The sequence below is a fragment of the Eumetopias jubatus genome, unplaced genomic scaffold (assembly GCF_037043125.1).
Source record: "Eumetopias jubatus isolate StellerSeaLion01/CBP00866 unplaced genomic scaffold, mEumJub1_p1.0 scaffold_9, whole genome shotgun sequence".
NCBI lineage: Eukaryota > Metazoa > Chordata > Mammalia > Carnivora > Otariidae > Eumetopias > Eumetopias jubatus.
In genome coordinates this window covers 84,301,190-84,319,953 of record NW_028274815.1, presented here as the reverse complement: position 1 = coordinate 84,319,953, position 18,764 = coordinate 84,301,190, and the positions used below count along the sequence as shown (strand labels likewise).

Genomic DNA, 18,764 nt, shown 5'->3' with positions numbered 1-18,764 from the left:
TGAACTCATGGGGCTGCGGGGAAATGAATAAGGCCAGGCTGAGACTTGGGTGTTTGGATGGTACGTGAGAATGAAATATCTCATGGTTCAGAATATAGTATTATAATCTTAGTTTCCTATAAACTAACATGGAAAGAAAAGAATTCTTAAAAAATTTTATAGGAAGTATCTCGTAATTCTCATAGATCGTTTGCCATAATTGATCTCTACAACTTCTTTGGACTATATATTATGTATCTACTCAACTGTTTTATTTTATTTACTTTATTTTATTTTAGATTTTATTTATTTAAGAGAGAGACAGAGAGAGCATGAGCAGGGGGAAAGGGAGAGGGAGAAGCAGACTCCCTGCTGAGGGTGGAGCCTGACACGGGGCTCGATCCCAGGACCCCGGGATCATGACCCGAGCTGAAGTCAGATGCTTAACCGGCTGAGCCATCCAGGCGCCCCAATACTCAACTGATTTTAAATTTATCAGCACTTTCAAATAAATGGCAAAAAAAGCATATTTTGTATTTTGGAAATGTGGTATTAGCGCCCATACTTTTTCTAACAGTTGCCAATATGGGAAGAAGAAAAGAAAAGCATTGTAATTTATAATTTCTGTAGGAATTTTGTGTTGGGAGAACTACGATGAAATCAGCCATCAGATTGGATGACAAGCCCGTTTCGGGGAAGCAGCGTGTGTCTGTGCAATATGTTCTTTCTCTTTCCAACACTGTTGAATTTTTTCCCAGGAAGAGTGATTGTCGCCACAAGTAAAGGAGTTTACATCTTGGTTCCCTTACCCCTGGAAAAGCAAATACAGGATCTTCTAGCAAGCCATAGAGTGGAAGAGGCTTTGGTTTTAGCAAAAGGAGCCCGGAGGAATATTCCAAAAGAAAAATTTCAGGTTTGTAATTAAGTTGGTCACAAGAAAGCGTGCCGCCAAGCCACCAGCTAGAAAACATTCAGATTTCACTAACATACGTCAGCCCTCCCTGTGCGCCACGATTTGCAGATTGCTTTTGGATCTGTTGTCTCATTTCCACAGCCCATCCACATCACACAGATATGGAGGCAGGTTGCAGAGCAGTCCAGGACAGCTGGCCTGAGGTCTCACTGCCAGCAGAGGCCAAGTCAGACTGTGAACCTCTGGCCTGATTCCTGAGTCTGACATATATACCAAGTGGTATTTCTTATCAACTCTCTTCTTTAGTGGGCTTCCAGGGAAGAGTCAGGAGCATAGTTCTCATAAACCAACAGAGTAACAATAGCAGCTTAATTTGTCTCCTAATTTAGAATTTGTATTTGTTGGGATGGGGTTAAATGTTAAAAGTTTAGACTTCTAGTATCGGTAGGAAAAGCTTTGTTAGCCATACTGATAAATGGCCTAACACTGCAGAAATCCATCTAATTATTTCTGGAGGAGAAAACTTTTAATGCACTTGAGACACCAACTTTAATATAGTTGGGGTGATAAATAAAACTGATCCAACAATCACAAGTTATTCTTATGTCCAGTGAAATCAGGTTCCCTAAAAATTGCTGCTTGATCAGTTGTTAGCTTAGTTTGCCTTACTCTATGTATTTGAAAGTAATGAAACATCCTATGGATGTGTGTATGCTTCACTGAATATCGAAACTGATCATGAAAAGTTCTGTGACTTAATCATGATCCCCTGATGGTTACCAATCAGTCAGATTTCCACACGACTTAGTGATTGTTGTGGAATGAAATAATGCCTTCTGGCCTCAGTTGCTTTATGCTGCCAAGTGAAAGAAGACCAGACATGTAATTTATGGTTATGGATATGAAAGTAGGCATCTTTTTTTGTAATTTTTTTTTAGTATAGTTGACACACGATGTTACATTAATTTCAGGTGTACAACATAGGGATTCAACTTCTCTATAGGTTATGCTATGCTCACCACAAGTGAAGAGGGTGTCCTTTCTGTATTTAAAGATTGATAAAGTGTTCCTCTTTGTTCCTGATTTTTTTAAAAGTGAGACTGATCTATTTGCGTTCAGCAGGGGGCAGCAGAGGCAAAAAGAAGAGCTGTTCAGGAGCTGTGCTATGCTGAGCACACTTTCTCTGCAGCCTGTAGGTCAAATCCAGGTGGGGTGGCCGTGCCTTCCATAGGGTCTGAGGCCTGTCCTTGCCCGGCTTGCTCTCCACCCCATAAGCTGCCTCCTGTGGATGTGTTGGATGTCTAGGTGCACCACACATTGTGGTGCCCCCTCCTTGCACACACACACGTGCATATGCTTTAAGTGTGCAACATTTTCTTACAGAAACGTCCGATGTTCCTTGTTTGATCTTAGCCCCCTCCCATCCTTTGGTTGAGTAGCGAGTAGGGATATACAGTCAATATTGGACCATATTAGTCCTCATCTTGCTCAGACGTCATCTGAGTGTCATCTTGATATCTCAGTCGGAGTCTTTTCCTTTCTCGCATGCTCCCTGCCTTCTCCCAGTTGCTGCAAACTCCTATATCCAGACCTGGAAATACACCCTCAGAATGATCTTGAATTCAGCCTTCATTCCCAGCGGCCATTGCTGTTGCTGTGCAGACCTGTTCTGCCTGAGTTGTTATTTTAACAACCTCCTTGTGTGTGTGTGTGTGTGTGTGTGTGTGTGTCCAGCCTCCATGCCACTGTGGGAATGTGTGTGTGTGTGTGTGTGTGTGTGTGTGTGTGTGTGTGTGTGTGTGTGTGTGTGTGTGTGTGTGTGTGTGTGTGTGTCCAGCCTCCATGCCACTGTGGGAATGTTCTTTCTGAATGATAGACGGACTCCTTTGCTCAGGGTCCTCCGACGCGCGCCTCACAAGCGCTCGAAGCCCTTCGAGGTCTGGCCCCGCCCACTTCCATGACCCACTTCCGCCTCAAAGGCTGGAGGGCAAAGGAGCCCACGGCTCCCGAGCCCAGCAGCGTGCAAGCGCTCAGTGAGGCATTTCAAAACTTGTTTAATCCTCAAAACGATTGAGAGATAGCCAGCACCATTGTCCGAAGACGGGAAGGCAGGACAGCTGCGCTGGTTTCGCTCACGCACGCATGTCCGGTTGCATTGGTGCCAGCCCTCGGAAGCGGCGCGTCCCCTGCATGCCTTGCCTCCCCGTTAGCGGAAGGCGCCCTGTGCTTTCACGCGCCTCTCCGCCCTCCCCCTTTGCCCGGCTTGTGATTTATGCTGGTTCCCGTTACTGGGGTGTGCTTCCAGACTCGACAGTATGGTTTCTGTACTTTGCCTACCCCTCTCCTCTGAGTCCTCCCCGTACCCCCCAGGCAGAACCGATCCTTCCCCTGCGTTTCTGCAGTTTGTGTGTCAACACTCAGCACATCAGTTTGCACCTCCCTCAGGCTTTGCCCTTCCGAGTTCCTAGGTAGACTCTGCCCTCTTTCTGTCCCTTGGCACCCTGGTTCCTCCTGGGCCGAAACTCACTGCTCTTCAAACAGAGCAGGTACATAATGGACTGCAGAACAGAAGATTTGTGTTAAAAACAGAATAGTAAGGGAAAAATAATAATGACAGAAAGGGTTTAGGGAGAACTTTTCCTGAACATGTATGTGTTTTTAAGGATGAGATGTAACGCTTGTTATGATGAGGTACATTACTTATTTTAACTTTCGGATGCTTGCGACCAAATGCTGGACCCTAGGCTTAGAGAAGCCAGAAAAGGAGAGGAAAAGGGACCACAGTCCAGAGGACAGGCTTGTCACTGTCCTGCAACCCCCTCTCTTCATTTAAAGCAAGTATTGGTTTTGGGTCACTGACTTCTGAACTAGGGAGGGATTTATCATGAAGTTTAATTCTGGGACCCGGATTAAAAAAGACTAGTGCTTCTAGAGATTCCAAAGGGCCAGAGAGTTTAGATCTTTAAGAAAGCTGGGCTTCCATTATATTAAGGTGTAAGACGTTACAAAGAAAGCGGCAGTATGGAGACCTCTTGCGTTAACAAAGGCTTGTGTCAGAAAGTTCTCCTTATTTGTGTCATGTACTATAGGTAGTATTCATATTTAAGCTTGAACTCTGATACTTGTGGGGTGTTTTTTCTATTTCACCTAAAACTATTTGAGTATGTATCTTTAAAAGGCAAGATGTCCCCTTTTCAGTGTAACCACAGTGCGGTCTGTGGAACTCCCCAAAGTCATCCCAGAGTCCTTCAAAGAACAGAGTCCCATCAATGTTCACATTTCCCAGTTGTCCCGTGACTGCTGCCTCTTGCCGTTCTCTCTGTCCTCCTGGGAAGTCCCAGGCAGGCCGTGCAGTCAGGTGACTGTGTGCCCGAGCCACTGGGGAACATCCTCTGTGCAAACCTGCCACCACTTCTTTCATTTATGTAGTTAGGGTCCTTTGTTTTGTTTGACTTTTGTTTTCTAGGAATCGCTCTTTGGAATTTAATTTTGTTTTATGATTATGTAAAATATTTACAAAGTTCATTCAAAGGAGTCTTTCCTCCCTTCACGTGTCTTCCCCCCTGCCCCCTGGGTCTTCTTTTGGCGTGAAACTTGTGATTTTTGTTCTAGTGGTTACCCTCATGTTATTAACTTTACAAAAATCCTTTGGTTTTCTCTTTTTCTTGCTGGGGGAGAGCTCCTATTGTCTCTTGGTTCCCCCCTTTGAGCAGCATTTGAAATTAGCTGGTGAGCTCTTAGCACCTTCCCCTCCTTTTTCCCAGCAACCGGGTGAAAGTCACATCCCTTTATCCCCAGCATGTCCACGAGCATATTGTACTTCTGTGTCACCTCCCCACGGCCCCCTGGTTTTTGATGGTCTCTACTGTTTGCACGCATAGAGCCATCTCCCTTATATTTACCTGTCTTTGTTCAGGGCAGTTGTGTACTGAATGCTCGGGAACATTTTATGCTGCTGACTCTCCAGTCCTCTGGTTTTCGGCAGCGATCGTTCCTCCGGCAGATGTCCCAGCATGGGCGTATGGGAACACTGTCCCCGCATGTCGATAACAGTTCCTCTGCAGTCTTTATACTTGAAGGCCAGTGTGGCTGGCTCTGAATTCTTTGACTTACATTATCTTTCAATGAGAAACTTAAATAAGTTCCACCATTATGTTTTGCCATCAAGTGTTGACAAATATTGGATGACAATCTGAATTCCTTGCCCTTCTAGTGACTTGGCCTTTACCTTGAATGCCCAAAGGAGTTTTTCCTTGTCTTTCAAGCTCAGTTTCTCACTGTTACCACTTACTGGCCAATTGGAGCTGGCAAAAGCCCTTTCCCCTGCTATCTGTAAACGGCCTGCCAGGCTTTCCAGCGGTTCCTGATAGTGGTTTGGGAACTCTGGCTTTTGTGGCCTCAAAGCCCCTTTTTCTCTGTCCACTTCTCCCCCCCCAAGTTTCTAACACCACCTGGTTCCTGTAGTTGGTGGTGGTGTGTCCCCAATGGCTTGCGCTTTTGGGTTTGTGGGCGTGCCGAGTCACTTCATGCTGTTATAAATGTTGGCAGCGAGTTTTTGGTTTTGTTACCCCAATTGGTTTGTCTGTTTGACCTGTGGTAAAATACACATTAACATAAAATTTACCATCCTAACCATTTTAAGTCTACAGTTCAGTGGTTTTGAGTGCATTCACTTTGTTGGTCAACCATCACCACCATGCATCTCCAGAACTTCTTCTCATCTCGCAGAACTGAAACTCTGTCCTCATTAAGCACTAACTCCCCATCCCCCTCCCCGTGGCATCGTCATACTTTCTGTGTCTGATTTTGACTATTCCAGGAACCTCATGTAAGTGGACTCATGCAGGATTTGTCCTTTTGTTCCGTGGCTTACTTGACTTAGCATAATGTCATCAAGTCTCATCCATACTATAGTACCTGTATGTCAGAATGTCCTTCCTCTCTAAGGCTGAATAGTATATTCCATTGTTTGGATATACCACATTTTCTTTATCCATTAATCCACTGATGGACACTTAGGTTGCTTCTACCCTTTGGCTGTTGCAAACTGCTATGAACTAATTGTTCTGTTTTTATGAGGAGGCTGCAAGATTAAAAAGGCTGCATTGTGACTCTCTTCCCAGATACCTTGGTTTTGAAACATTTTAAAGTAATTTTTAAAATTTTAATAAATTTACATACATACACGAACACATTCTACATGGCAAAACCTACTATAAATAAATTAAAAACATAAGTAGCAAAAAGTACTTGCAGTTTAAAGCACGGAAGGTAGGCTGATTTCTCTAAAATGTCAGGACCTCCTTCGAATAAATAAGAAAAAAAATGAACGGCCCAATAGAAAAATGAATATGAACAGCTATTTCATAGAAGGTGAAATCACCTGTCTTAAAATGTTTGAAAAGATATTTTGTCTCACTTATACAGAGATGTGCAAATTGCAAGTTCACTAAGTTATTTTCCATTCAGATTGTTAAAGATCAGAGGGTTTGAGGATACTCTCTGAGGGTGTGGGGAAATGGACACCCTCAGATACCACTTCTAAGAATGTAAATTGCCTGCAGGAGGGCAAACGGAAAATCTCTCTCCAAGTTACAGGGTATAATTCTGCTCCTAGAGGAGTATTCTACAGGTCTAAGCACAAAAATGCAAAATAACCAATGGAGAAGACTCTTCACGATCAAATTGTTTGTTTAAAGAGAAAAACAACGACCCAGAGGCTGCCGATGGAGGAGTGGTTGAATGCGCTGTGGTCTAGAGGTCTGTTGGGACGCCGCGGAGACAGGAACGAGAACCAAGGATTTTGTGTGTCGAGGCAGAAGGATCTGTGAAAGACAATGAATTAAAAATGTAGAGAGTGCAGACAGTGGGTGTAGAGCTACCAAACTGAGGGAAAGAGTTGGCTTATAAATATATCATGTATTTCTGCAGCTGCAAAGAAATTCATAGCATCCATTACCTCTGGAGCGCCACTGGCTGGGAACTGCCATGGGAGGGAGACTCTTCATTAAATCCCTTTGAATGCTTTGAAATTTGAGCTATATGAATGCATCACTTCCATTATAATCTTAAAAAATACAGGAGGAAAAAATACATGCATGTGTGTAAAGAAAAAAAATCAAAGAGCAAGGGGGCTCTTGCCCTTAGAATGTCATTTTTCTTCCTAAACAGCTATGTGTTCCTATTTCTTAGTGTATCCTTTTCAAGAGTTTGGACCTGTGCTTTGGGTAGGTTTCCTTATGCATGCTGAGTTCCTCTAGCCTCTTCTCTGGCCCCCGCGCCCCCACCATCGCCACCTGTGGAACTGACCACTCTTCCTGCTTTGCATGCATGTCCATCACATGGCTGATTCCGGAGCAGGGCTTCTAGTTTGCATGTCACCAGACCCTGGCTCTGGGATGGGGATGGGCGCACGGTGGAAAGGTTCTGTTTTACACGGTTGTATTAACTGGGTTTCTTAACTGGAGGACTTCTCAGAGCTTTTAATACACTAATACCTATTGTGATCCCTGAGAGGCCATATATCATGTATTATATTTTTATTACTATCTTTCTGTGAATTCTCAAGAAGGGGTATATGTCAAATACATTATTTTATACATTATGGATTTGTATTATATATGTAGGAGTGTGTATATACGTGTGTGTGTATGTATATGGCATGTAAATACTTTTTATGTATATATTTTATATATCAACATTTACAATAAACAGACACACACACATATATATACATACACATCTGTTTACAAACTTAATCAGGATGGAGAATGTCATGGTCGCTTAGGTGGGACAACTGATTCACCCAGTGTATTTTCAGAAAGGTGTTTTTACTTAGGCAATAACTAAGTGAGAGGAGTTTTAAAATAAGTTTTTAAGACACCTAAAACCCACCACTGAAGTATGTATTACAGGAAGAGGTATAAATACAGTTAAAAGTCTAACATTCGTACCAATTTTTGTTTAAAGTTTGGTTGTACTCATTTTACAGAAATGATACGTATATACCCTATATTCCCAAGTCTTCTTGGTCTTACAGGGCATTATAACCTGAATCTTATTTGTAGTCTCATGTCAAGAGTAGGCTGTCCTCTGGATTTATAATGGTTTGTATCTGGTTTATAATGACTGCACCTGGTGGTTTGTCTGCAACAGATCTGCATCATTCTTGGTAGGAAGGGGGGTGTGCCTGTCGGCCCTGCTCTCCTGGAGATGAGCCCACTGGCAAAGCCAAAGTGCTGAGCCCTTGAGGTGGGAGAGGGATCCAGGCCTGACCCTAGAAGTGGGCTTTTCTGCCCTTAAAAAAGCCTCTTTCTAAATCAAATAGAATAGAATCTTCTGCTTCACAATATTTCTAGTTACCCAAAGCATGACAGTTTAGAAATCTCAATTCAGAAGCAGAATAGTAGGAACAGAGGGTTTGACTTCACTTTCACCTTGCTCCCAGAGTACATGTGACCTCTTACACCTGGCTGGTGGGGGCCCTGAGTGGCACTACTTAGAGCTCAGTTTTGCTAATTTACACTCCTGGCCTGGGACTTCTGATAGCTGCCTCACGCCAGGGGACAAATCAGTAAGTTGAAAAGACAGCTGAAGACTCCATTGTGTTAGCTCTGATGCTGGGGAGATAAACAGATATGCTTTGTTCTCTCTCCTCTCATGGCCATCCTTCTTGTCCTTCTGCTGGCTGACCTGGCTCCAGATCTGCAGCTCCGCATCACCTAAGCGGAGTGCCAGGGGCTGTCGGTTAGAGCGGACAGTCTGGGAAGGAGGTGGTCACTTTCAGAGCACCAGGAATTGGCTGTGCTTGCCAAAGTTTCTGATCAGGTGTTTGTAGGTCTGAGTCAGTGGTGTGTTGTGTATCATCCGTGGTTTCGCATCTAGGTGCTTATATTCAGGATGATGGGATCTCTCTGCATGCTTCTCCTAAGTCTGCCTGTAGTGTTTGCGGACTAGAATATAGAAAATAACCCCATGTTCTTGGAGATTGGGAGTGTTCGCAAAAGTGGTTTTTATTTCCCTTTAGGAAGGGAAAGAGTAGATGGCGTTTGAATCCTGCAACCATGAGGAGTAAATTGTGATTCGGCTGATCTTGCATCGGCAGGCCAGGGCATGAGCAAGAATTCTTCTACTGAAGCTGATGGGTCCTTTTTATCTTTTTTGCTAAGTGGATGGTCTTCATCATGTTTGCTTCCAGAAATGGAGCTGGCATTCCCGTACAACAGAACCTTGACCCACTCCCGTGTCTGCTTATTGTTGGGGGTGTAACTAGGCCAGTTTTTAAGCCACAAATGACTACTATTAGGGAAGAAAGGTAAAGGCAGAGATGAAAAAGCAACCTGCCTTTTCTGACTTCTTTCAAGGAATTTCTATGGGGATAGGGAGGAAATGCTGTACTTTTGAGAACTCTTCAAAACTACAGCGAAAGGCCCTGTAAAAGCTGATGTGAGGGAACAGGATTGATAGCCTCTAGGTGACGACTGTCTCCACTTCCCTCACTTCTTCAATGGGTAACAGCCTGCTGTGTATCTGGGCGACTCAGCGAGTGGAAAGAATTGGACTTTAGAATCCGAAAGTTCTGCTTTTTAAATCCTAGCTCAACCACTTACGACTTCACTAACTTTGGGCTAAGATCTTAACATCTCTGAGCAGACTGTCCCTCTGTGTGGGTTCACGAATACTGAGGAGATTGCTCTTCAGATCCAGGAGCCCTTCCTGAATGGCAGGTGTTATGCTGGGGTGTGGGGTTACAAAGAGGAATAACATATGCACCGTGCCGCCAAGGAATTCATGGCTCACACGACAGCACAGTGGTTGGAAGGTGGAAGAATTGAACTCACAGGGTCTGAAACGTGATTGGAGCCTTTGATCGTGAGGGGGTGACAGCCTGACTGTGGGATGGCACCAGCATGAACAGAGCAAAGAGGCATGTACAAGGGCTACTGCAAGCAAAGGAGGCTTGGACTCCAGCACTGACCAAGTTGGACAGCGACAGGGAAGGGTGGAATTAAGACACCACGGGAGAGCTTTCTATAGCGCGCTTTGCTCTTGCTGGGTGTCACGAGAAAAAAGTTCTGTGGTCAGGGAAGTCTGCATGAAGCAAAGATCACCGGGCACCTTGACGGCAGGAATTGTGAGTGGAGTGTGGCTATGGGTCATGCAGCACCAAGAGAGGGAATGCACTGCATTTCCCCAGCTTGGGCTAGGAAAGCATGTGGCTTTATCTATTGATTGATTAAATGGCACTGGCCCTGTGTTCTGAGGGATACTCAGAAGTGAAGTGTCAATTCCAGAGGAGTGGAAGCAGGGTGAGCAGCTTCTGGGCCTCCAGAGACACTGGAGCTGTTGCTCTCCATCTGAACCACCAGAAGTCAAAGCCATCCCCACAGTCCTGCGAGTTAAGGAGGGGGAGGACAGAAGATAAAAGAATGCACTGGGGAAGGAAATGAGATTTATGGGGAAGATCTGTGGAGAAGGTGAGGGAAGAATAGTCAAATAGAGAACAACTTTATTTCAGGAATGAGGAGTGGATTGCCACACAGACACACATAAATGTATTGGAAATAATTTCATATATGCCATGTTTTTTCTTTAGCTTGTAACTTCCAATTTTTATGTAATCACGAACATTTGGCTTGGGTTCTGATCAGAAGGTTTCTCCCCATTATGTTGGTTTTATGGTGTCTCTCAGAGATGAACTAAACCTGTCTTTCCTTGCAGGTAATGTACAGAAGGATTCTGCAGCAGGCCGGGTTTATACAGTTTGCACAACTTCAGTTCCTGGAAGCTAAAGAGCTCTTCAGGTAATTTGAGGTGTTGGTAGCGAGCCTTCCCAGGCGTCCCCCTGTGGCCAAAGCCCTCATCTCGACCGTGAGGCCGTGGAGGGAAATGTTGCCATGCTTAGATTGTGCTTCAGGGAGAAGTGGGGAGGCTTGTTGACAATAGCACCCACCACCGGTGATCATTCCTCGCTCCCACCCCTTAGCCTCAGTTTACATGCCCTGTGTCTCGAAGAGGGCGGAGGCTGAGGAGGAGGAGGCGCCCATAACCGTCCCATGAAGAGAGAAGGAAATCCTAGAGGGAACTCGATAACGCAGAGGATTCCTAGGAAAATGCTATTCTTGCTCACTTTTCCTTCTCTTCAGAGATTTTTGCAGGAAATTAGAAGTTTAGGACTAGAACAGGTGCCCCTGGGAAGACTGGTGGAAACTGTGCTCCTTCCAAAGACTTCACAAGGAAACGTTCATAAGGACAACTTAGGACCTAAGTTTTTACACCATCTAACTAGACTAGATCCTGTATGTTTTGGAGCCATCTCAAGGATAAAGGGTATATAAAGCATCCGAACAGATCCTTCACATCCAAGTAGCGGCCGGAGCAGAGCACGGCTCTGTAGCACACCGTCCGCCGCCTGTTCTCTAGGCCGTAGGGCTCACCCCTGCTCCGGCCTCCTGCTCTGTCACATGGCTGGCTGAAGGAGCAGGCTTCTGAGTCAAGAACGGGTCACTTAGTGAATAGCAATGCCCCGTATAACTGACACTTCTGTCAGTTCTGTGTGCTCTTCTCGTCTGTTCCTGGGGGACTAATGCAGATTCTTTGTCCCTGTGGACATAACTCTTTCCTGTCCTACCCGTTCTGTCCCTGCAGTGTCAAAACCTCCTCATTTGGGTCCATCTTCTCATGGGTTAATTTGGGACAGTGGGCGAACGGTCACAGTCTATTCCTAGGAGAGTTCACGGATTCTGTGACAGAGTAAATGTAGGGCCTGTCAGTCATTAACACAAGGTTCCTCCTGTCTTTCATGCTTCAGCCCCTTCATAGCGTAAATTGACGGCTGTTCCGTTTTTGTCAAAAATGTGACTGAGAGAATCGGCCCTTGAAGCGGCAGGCCGAAAGCAAGCGAACTTCCACTCTCCCTTCCTGTGCCCACGGCAGATGTTGCTAATAAAGTGGGATTTTTTTTTTCCTCATTGATGTGGGACTTGTCCTCGGATTCCTTCTCAGTTCACTACTAGAAGCCACAAGTGCCAACGCGTCGTGGTCGGCACCCGAGAGAGGACCTCTGTGTGCCTCACGCTGTGGCCCCTCCACTCTGTCTGCTCCCCTGGACGTGGACGTGAGCCTGTCCTCATGTCCAGTCAGATCAGCACGCCTCCCAGGAAGCAGGCCTGGCCCAAGCATCAGAGCAGGAGTGCCAGGGTGACACCGCCGCCTGCGTTCATGGCGTGCCCGCGCGAGTGTGGACGGTGGCTGTGTGCCCGGCGAGTGGGTGCGCAGGGGCTGCTCCGCAGTTGGCGGGGGGGGGGGGCGCACTCTGGGGGCAGGCGCCAAGCACGGGCTCCGATCGGGGTTTAGCTGCATCTTCAATGATGAGAAGCTTCCCAAATTGAGAACTATACAGGCCGGACCTTTTGGGCTGGATAATTTGTTTAGGGGTGCTCTCTCGTGCCTTGTAGGAGCCCTGGCCTCTACCCAGTCAGGGCCAGTAGCACCCTCCAGTGGTGACCGAAAGTATCCCCAGACATTGCTCAGTGTGCCCCAGGGAGCAAAACTGCTGCCCTGGAGGGCTGTTGCTTTAGGCGGAAGGGACAGGGCAGCAAAGGCTGAGGCATGCTGTGTGTAACCTGGGGGTGGAGGGTGGGGGTGTGGCTGAAGCATCAGAGTGTGGGAGGGACGGTGGAAGCCGAAGCTGTAGGGCCTCAGGAGCGGCCGCTGTGCTCAGAGGTCTGGTGTTTATCCTAGAGAGGCCCAGCACCGTGGACGGTGGGGAGAGGGCAGGAGTGGAAGGAAGGAGACCCAGAGGCCAGAAGCTGGGGAGGAGGGGAGACTGTCAGAGTTTGAAAGAAGATGGATGCAGTGAACGTTGCAGGAAGTGGAGACCCCAGGCTGGACCTGGGGTTCCCATTCACGTCTGGGGGCCCTGCATCTGTTTTCATAAGAGGAGCCCACAGGTGGGGCTGCTGCAGGGCTGGCACTGCGGTCTGCAGCTCTATGATGCTGCCTCTGTCATCATGGTGGACATGACGAGCAGGCCGGAGGGCAGCATGGGGGGGACGTGGCCAACAGGGAAGCAGAGGTGGATGTCACCAGATGGGCTCCCTGGCCTGGCGAGGTTAGGACACCGTTGGAGTTGGGGGTGTAACCTTATGCTCCGAGAGGCCATTGAGAGTCACTGCAGAACCAGCCTCATGAATGCTCCCACGGCTCCCATCGTAGGATCTTTGATGAGGAAATTGTAAGTCGTGTCCTGGCGAAGCCCCTTTGTGGGCCAGTGAGCAAACTTCTTCACATAGTTCGGTGCCAGGAGAAGTGTTGGCTTCGGAAAGACGGCACTTCACCTTTGACCGGACAGTGCTATGTTCCCTCCGCGTTCCTTTCCTGGCCTTGGTTTCCAGGGAGTCCGCTGCTCCGCCGGTGGGGGGACCACGTCGGGTGTCTCGATACTGCGCGTCAGCCCTGGCGGTGTGTGTGTCTTCCTGTGCGGGCGCATGGTTGGCCATGCTCTGCTGCGCCCGCCAGCTGGGACAGTGGCTCTGCCGCGCTCACCCGCACATCCAGCTCCCCGTGAACGGGTGCGGACGGGCCCGCCCCCCGTGTTGTTTTGTGCGCCTATGTGTACTCTTTCTCTCTTTTTGCTTCATTTAGTTTGACACTGTAATTGCAGAAGCGGCCAGCTTGACGTCCGGGAGCTGATCTCTCTCTACCCCTTCCTGTTGCCCACCTCCTCCTCATTCACACGGTCCCACCCTCCTCTCCACGAGTACGCAGACCTGAACCAGCTGACCCAGGGGGACCAAGAGAAGATGGCCAAGTGCAAGCGCTTCCTCATGAGCTACCTGAACGAGGTCCGCAGCACAGAGGTCGCCAATGGCTACAAAGAGGACATCGACACGGCCTTGCTCAAGCTGTACGCGGAGGCCGACCACGACAGTCTGCTGGACCTCCTGGTCACCGAGAACTCCTGTCTTCTGACAGACAGCGCCGCCTGGCTGGAGAAGCACAACAAGTGAGTGTTCACTTCCCACGTGCGGCCAGGGGCCCAGTGAAGGTGCTGCAGCCACCGCATGAGGCCCCAGGAGACCCCTCATGTGACAGCCCGGCACCCCCGCAGGTTAGACGCCCCCTCAGCGTGGTGTGCAGACGACTGGAGGGCCCTCGGAAGGCGTGCGCTCACAACCTGTCCTAGGCCCAGTCAGTCAGTTCTTAGCACTCCTCTCCATGCCGTGCCACGTAGGATTCACCTGTGCATGACACCGCCTGTATTTTGGTAAAGTTCATAGCGTGCTGTAGTCACTGATGACCAAACACGATGACCTCCATAGATAGACATCTGGATAAATAGATTAAAAGGGGGACTTCTTGATCTCGTTGATAAAAGTGTATGGCTTTAAACTCTGCCTTCGTTATGAGCACAGGTTGGTAGACAGCTGCCCCCTTGCCTTATGCACAAGGGCAGTTAACCACAGTGACTGGGTAAGAGCCAGTAGCTCCTTTGTTCAGGGCAGGTACGTGGCGGGGGGCAGGGGGGCAGTTCTTTAAGAGTGTTGGATGATCCCTAGACTCCTTTAGGCAGTAAGATTCATCTGTGATTTTTGTTATGTAAAATGGATTAAAGGACTGACGAAGTCCCATGGGAATCATGGGGGTTACAGAGCCAGATCCTGTTCCGATTGAACAGGGGCTTGCGATGGGTCTCCATGTGGGTATTGGCTCTTCCCAGCACTTTCCCTCAGTTTCCCAGATAGGCTATGGAAGGGAGTTACTTTGTTTAGGACCAGAAAATACGCTAATGCCTCATGGTCGGGACGTGGAATGGTAGGGTCCAGAGAGTCAGTGTCACTTCCCGAAAGGCTAAGGAAAAGAGGAGGGCGCCAGTGAATAGTTTGATACCTTGAGAGTTCGCTCTCAGAGGGAAGAAATCCAACATGCCCCTGGGTCAGCTTGCTGCAGTCATCAGCTGGGGCGGGGGAGGACAGTGAGAGGACACCCCTGTGGAACTCGGGGAGGCTGGAGCAGCTCACCGCCCGGGCGGTGTCAGTGTTATCACTCACGCTTCCCATGTACAAGTGAGGAGATGAAGGGCCTGGCAGGCATTCCACTTGCTCAAGACCATACAGTCCCTAAGTAACAGAACCTGAATTGAAACTCAGGGCCTAGAAGCCTGGGTACCCTCCCCGGACCCTCCCCAACCTTGTGTTCTCCGTGCTGGCTAGGCACTGTGGGCTTGTGTTGCTGTCCATGTTCAGACTCCTGACCCCGTCTTTCAGTAATAGCTCAGGTGACCCACCTTCCTAATATTCTTCTAACACTCTGTGATGGGTTAACGGTGATCATCTGAAGAGATACAAAATTATATTAATATTTGAGGAAATTGCAAAGCAATTCCAAATAGGATTTTCTCTAACGTAATTATGATTTTATTTTTCAGCTTATCTTAGACTTGAATGTGATCCTTTTTGGAAATTGATAGGACATACATTTTATTTATTTTTTTAAAAAGATTTTATTTATTTATTTGAGAGAGAAAGTGAGAGAGAGAGCACGAGCAGGGGCAGAGGCACAGGGAGAAGCAGACTCCCCGCTGAGCAGGAAGCCCGACGTGGGACTCAGTCCCAGGACCCTGGGATCATGACCTGAGCCAAAGGCAGACACTTAACTGACTGAGCCACCCAGGCGTCCCTAGGACATACACTTTAATATCGGAAGTAAATAAACAGAAATGAGGATCTCTTTGTCATTGGAAATTTGTTGCTGAACTCTGAGTTGAACTGAATATGGGAGACCAGAGGGTAATCTGGGGGCTGTCTCTGGGTGGGTGCTGCCCACAGCAGGTGGTTGGGGAGAGGGTGTACTTACTGCCTTGTTTTCTTTCAGGTATTTTGCACTTGGACTGCTCTATCATTATAATAACCAAGACGCTGCTGCCGTTCAGGTGAGTTCAAAAGTATTTTAGCATGACTTAAAAATCAGTGTCCTTTAACTCAGTATTACTTGGGGAAAAAAATTAAAGTTGATAGAGACTACTTTTGCCTGACCTACAACCTTTCTTACAGAATGAAAATAATACTGTTTTAGAAAGTGAATTCCTTGAGAAATGTCAGCCAAGGGTTTTCTTTTCTTTGTCTTTACATCTCTTTCAAGGACATTATCAAGATTGAGTTTTTGAAAATTTAAGAAATAGAACTAATTGATTTCTTACTGAGCCACAAGGCATATGACGTCACTGCCTTCCTGGGCAATTAAGCCTATGGATAACAGTTTGCTTGTAGCTTCCACTGTTGATGACAGTAACTGTTGCCAGCAAGCAAGGTACATCATTCTCCCCATGTCCCCTGAGACAGAACGAAAGCTGATCGAGGCCGGTCCCTTGCCCAGGGTCCCAGCCCTGCTCAGCGGTAGAACGGGGATTCGAACCACTGTTCCAGGGGGTCCTGGCAGAGATACTGCGCTGGAGATAAAATGCCACCCATCTCTCGTCTCGCCTCTCGCATCTCATGAGGAGACATTCGCCCCTTCTGTCACTGGTTATCCACTGGTATCCATGTTACAATTTCCTCAGTGGCCTTTTTGTTTTGTTCTGTGAGTGGCCGAGAACATTAGCAGTGGTCATCGAGCTAAAGTCAGCCTCATGACTTCGGCAAAGCCACGCATGCAGTCACTCTACGGTAATGTGATTGCAGATGAGCTTAAAAAAAATGGGTTTCCATCAACATGCACCGCAGTGGCTTAGAGTAGATTTGGATGTCAAGGGCAACATTTTTGTACTGTAAAACGCACAACTCTATGACTTACGGCTTAATGTAAGTGCAATAGTAACATCAGCAACATCAGCAGAGCTAGAGAGAGAGGAGGGATTTGCAAAATCGAAGTGGTATGAAAGAAATCTTTATATACAGCAAAATTCTACTGTAAAAAAAAATGACACCTTTCCGTGTGTGATTAGCTTGTTTGGTTTGAGGAATTCAGTGTTAAAGAAACTGATACCATAAGAAAGGTTCCCATGCCAATACCAGAATCACAGAGTTGACACTGCCAGCCCTGTTTCTTGGGCTTCTCTTGGGTGGCGTGGTCCTAAAGTGCAGTGCGGTGGACAGGCGGGTGAGGTGTGGGGGATGCGGTATGGGCTGTGGGGCAGCCTCCGTCTCCCCTGCCCCCATGTGATGCGGCCTCATTCTGGGTTTCTGAAAGGAAGCTTTGATTTACAGAGCAGGGAAGTTTCTGGATGAAATAGCAAGGGACTGTTAACTGTTAGCAGCTCTCATGAGCCCCCGTGCACCAGACAGAACACTAGGGGACAGAATGACCAGTATTTTTGAAGGCACAGTGTCTGACTATCACAGTCCACAAGGGACTTCAAAGTCAAGGATTCCCGTGGCGGGGAAGGTGGAGACAGCCCCACGGGTCGAGGCAGGTAAGTTTCTTGTTCTGTGTCAAGATGCTGTCAGTGATCGTTTATTTCACGAAGAAACATTTTTAATACATCTGCCTCTTCCTGTATATTGTGTTTCCTACTTGTATTACTGCGCTGTCATTAGAAAGGAAAGAAAAAGAATCCACGGCTTTATCTCCTTGATTTCCTGGGCCACATCCACTACATGGCTTTATTTCTCTGAAAACCTTAAAATTGACTTCAGCATTCAAAATTTGTCCTACTACTTTCAAGTATCAAAAGGCCAAATAAGTAAATGTATGCACCTCCTTAGCTAATTCTAGAAGGTATGTAACCTTCCGTTTCTTTTTCTTCTTTCCTCCTCTCCAGCTCTGGGTGAACATTGTGAATGGGGACATTCACGACTCCACTCGCTCAGACCTGTATGAGTATGTCGTCGACTTCCTTACCTACAGCTTAGACCAGGAACTTGTGTGGAAGTATGCTGATTGGGTCCTGCAGAAAAGCGAGGAGGTTTGTGCATCATAAGTGCCCTTTTTTGGGGGGGGGGTGGTTGGCAGCTGGCAAAAACAGAAAGCTTGATTTCTGGTGAGAAACAAGCCGCCAGGCTACAGCCGCACCCTGCCTGCAGTTTCTCCCTTCTAATAATACCTCTCCTTGCTCCACGGGAGTGCCAGCTCTTAGGAAAGTTCTGCATCTGTCCTTCTGAGATGTACTGTTCTGCGTATGTGTCTGGGGCAGGCCACGTTTATAGCAAAGCCAGAAAGCATAGCCAGGTCACATTCTTAGTGTCTTCTGAAAAACATGTGCGTGTCTGTGTGAATCCCCACACCTGACCAAGTGTGGCACTTCCGTTTTTGGTGGACTGTCGCCTTGCGGGGTGTGGGGCCCTGCCTGGGCCACACCAGGCCCACCCTTGTCCTATGTCTGTGCCGCACCCCCTGGCGTGGAAGTTGTGGGTCTGGAGGAAGGAGGGAGCCCAGTGTGGGACTTGCCGCCCTAGGGGCTCAGAAGGGACAGCAGGGAGGAAGTGCCCTGAGGAAGTGCCCAGTGGCTGCTGGCTGTGGGGGGTGGGTGGGGAGCAGCAAGCTCAGGACTCCTCAGTGAAGCCCCAGGATGATGGGAAAAGAGATAATAATAGCATTTCAGTTCTCACCATTGAAAACATACATATTTCCTTGGCTCCCCTTGGAGAGACAGACTTAGCTTTATGATGCAGGACCTTCATTATAAATGTAGAGTTTTCTCTGTGTCGCGTCTACCGTTCTAAGATCGCCGCTAGCATATGTTCTCCACGGTGCTCTCTGACCCGGAAGGTCCGAGCCCATGTGCTTCATGTACTTTTTACTCCATCTTTACTTTGCCTCTGTGCACACGCTCATATGACATACAGACCCAAAGCTGTTAAAAGCCTTGGGCTCTTCCCAGTGCTGATAGATGGTATCAGCGAATCATTCCCAGACCTGTGTGCTCCTGATAATG

General features: G+C 47.5%; 1 protein-coding gene across 2 annotated transcripts in view; it reads left to right on the top strand.

The window, feature by feature from the left end:
• The window catches only part of TGFBRAP1 (transforming growth factor beta receptor associated protein 1), an 80,900-nt gene that overhangs the window by 35,395 nt on the left and 26,741 nt on the right, over positions 1 to 18,764 (top strand). For both annotated transcript variants that reach the window (XM_028103952.2, XM_028103951.2), the window contains exons 4-8: positions 738 to 892; positions 10,613 to 10,695; positions 13,557 to 13,898; positions 15,767 to 15,824; positions 17,652 to 17,795. In XM_028103952.2, coding sequence (XP_027959753.1) covers positions 738 to 892; positions 10,613 to 10,695; positions 13,557 to 13,898; positions 15,767 to 15,824; positions 17,652 to 17,795 — 782 coding nt within the window. The remainder of the gene's footprint in view (positions 1 to 737; positions 893 to 10,612; positions 10,696 to 13,556; positions 13,899 to 15,766; positions 15,825 to 17,651; positions 17,796 to 18,764) is intronic.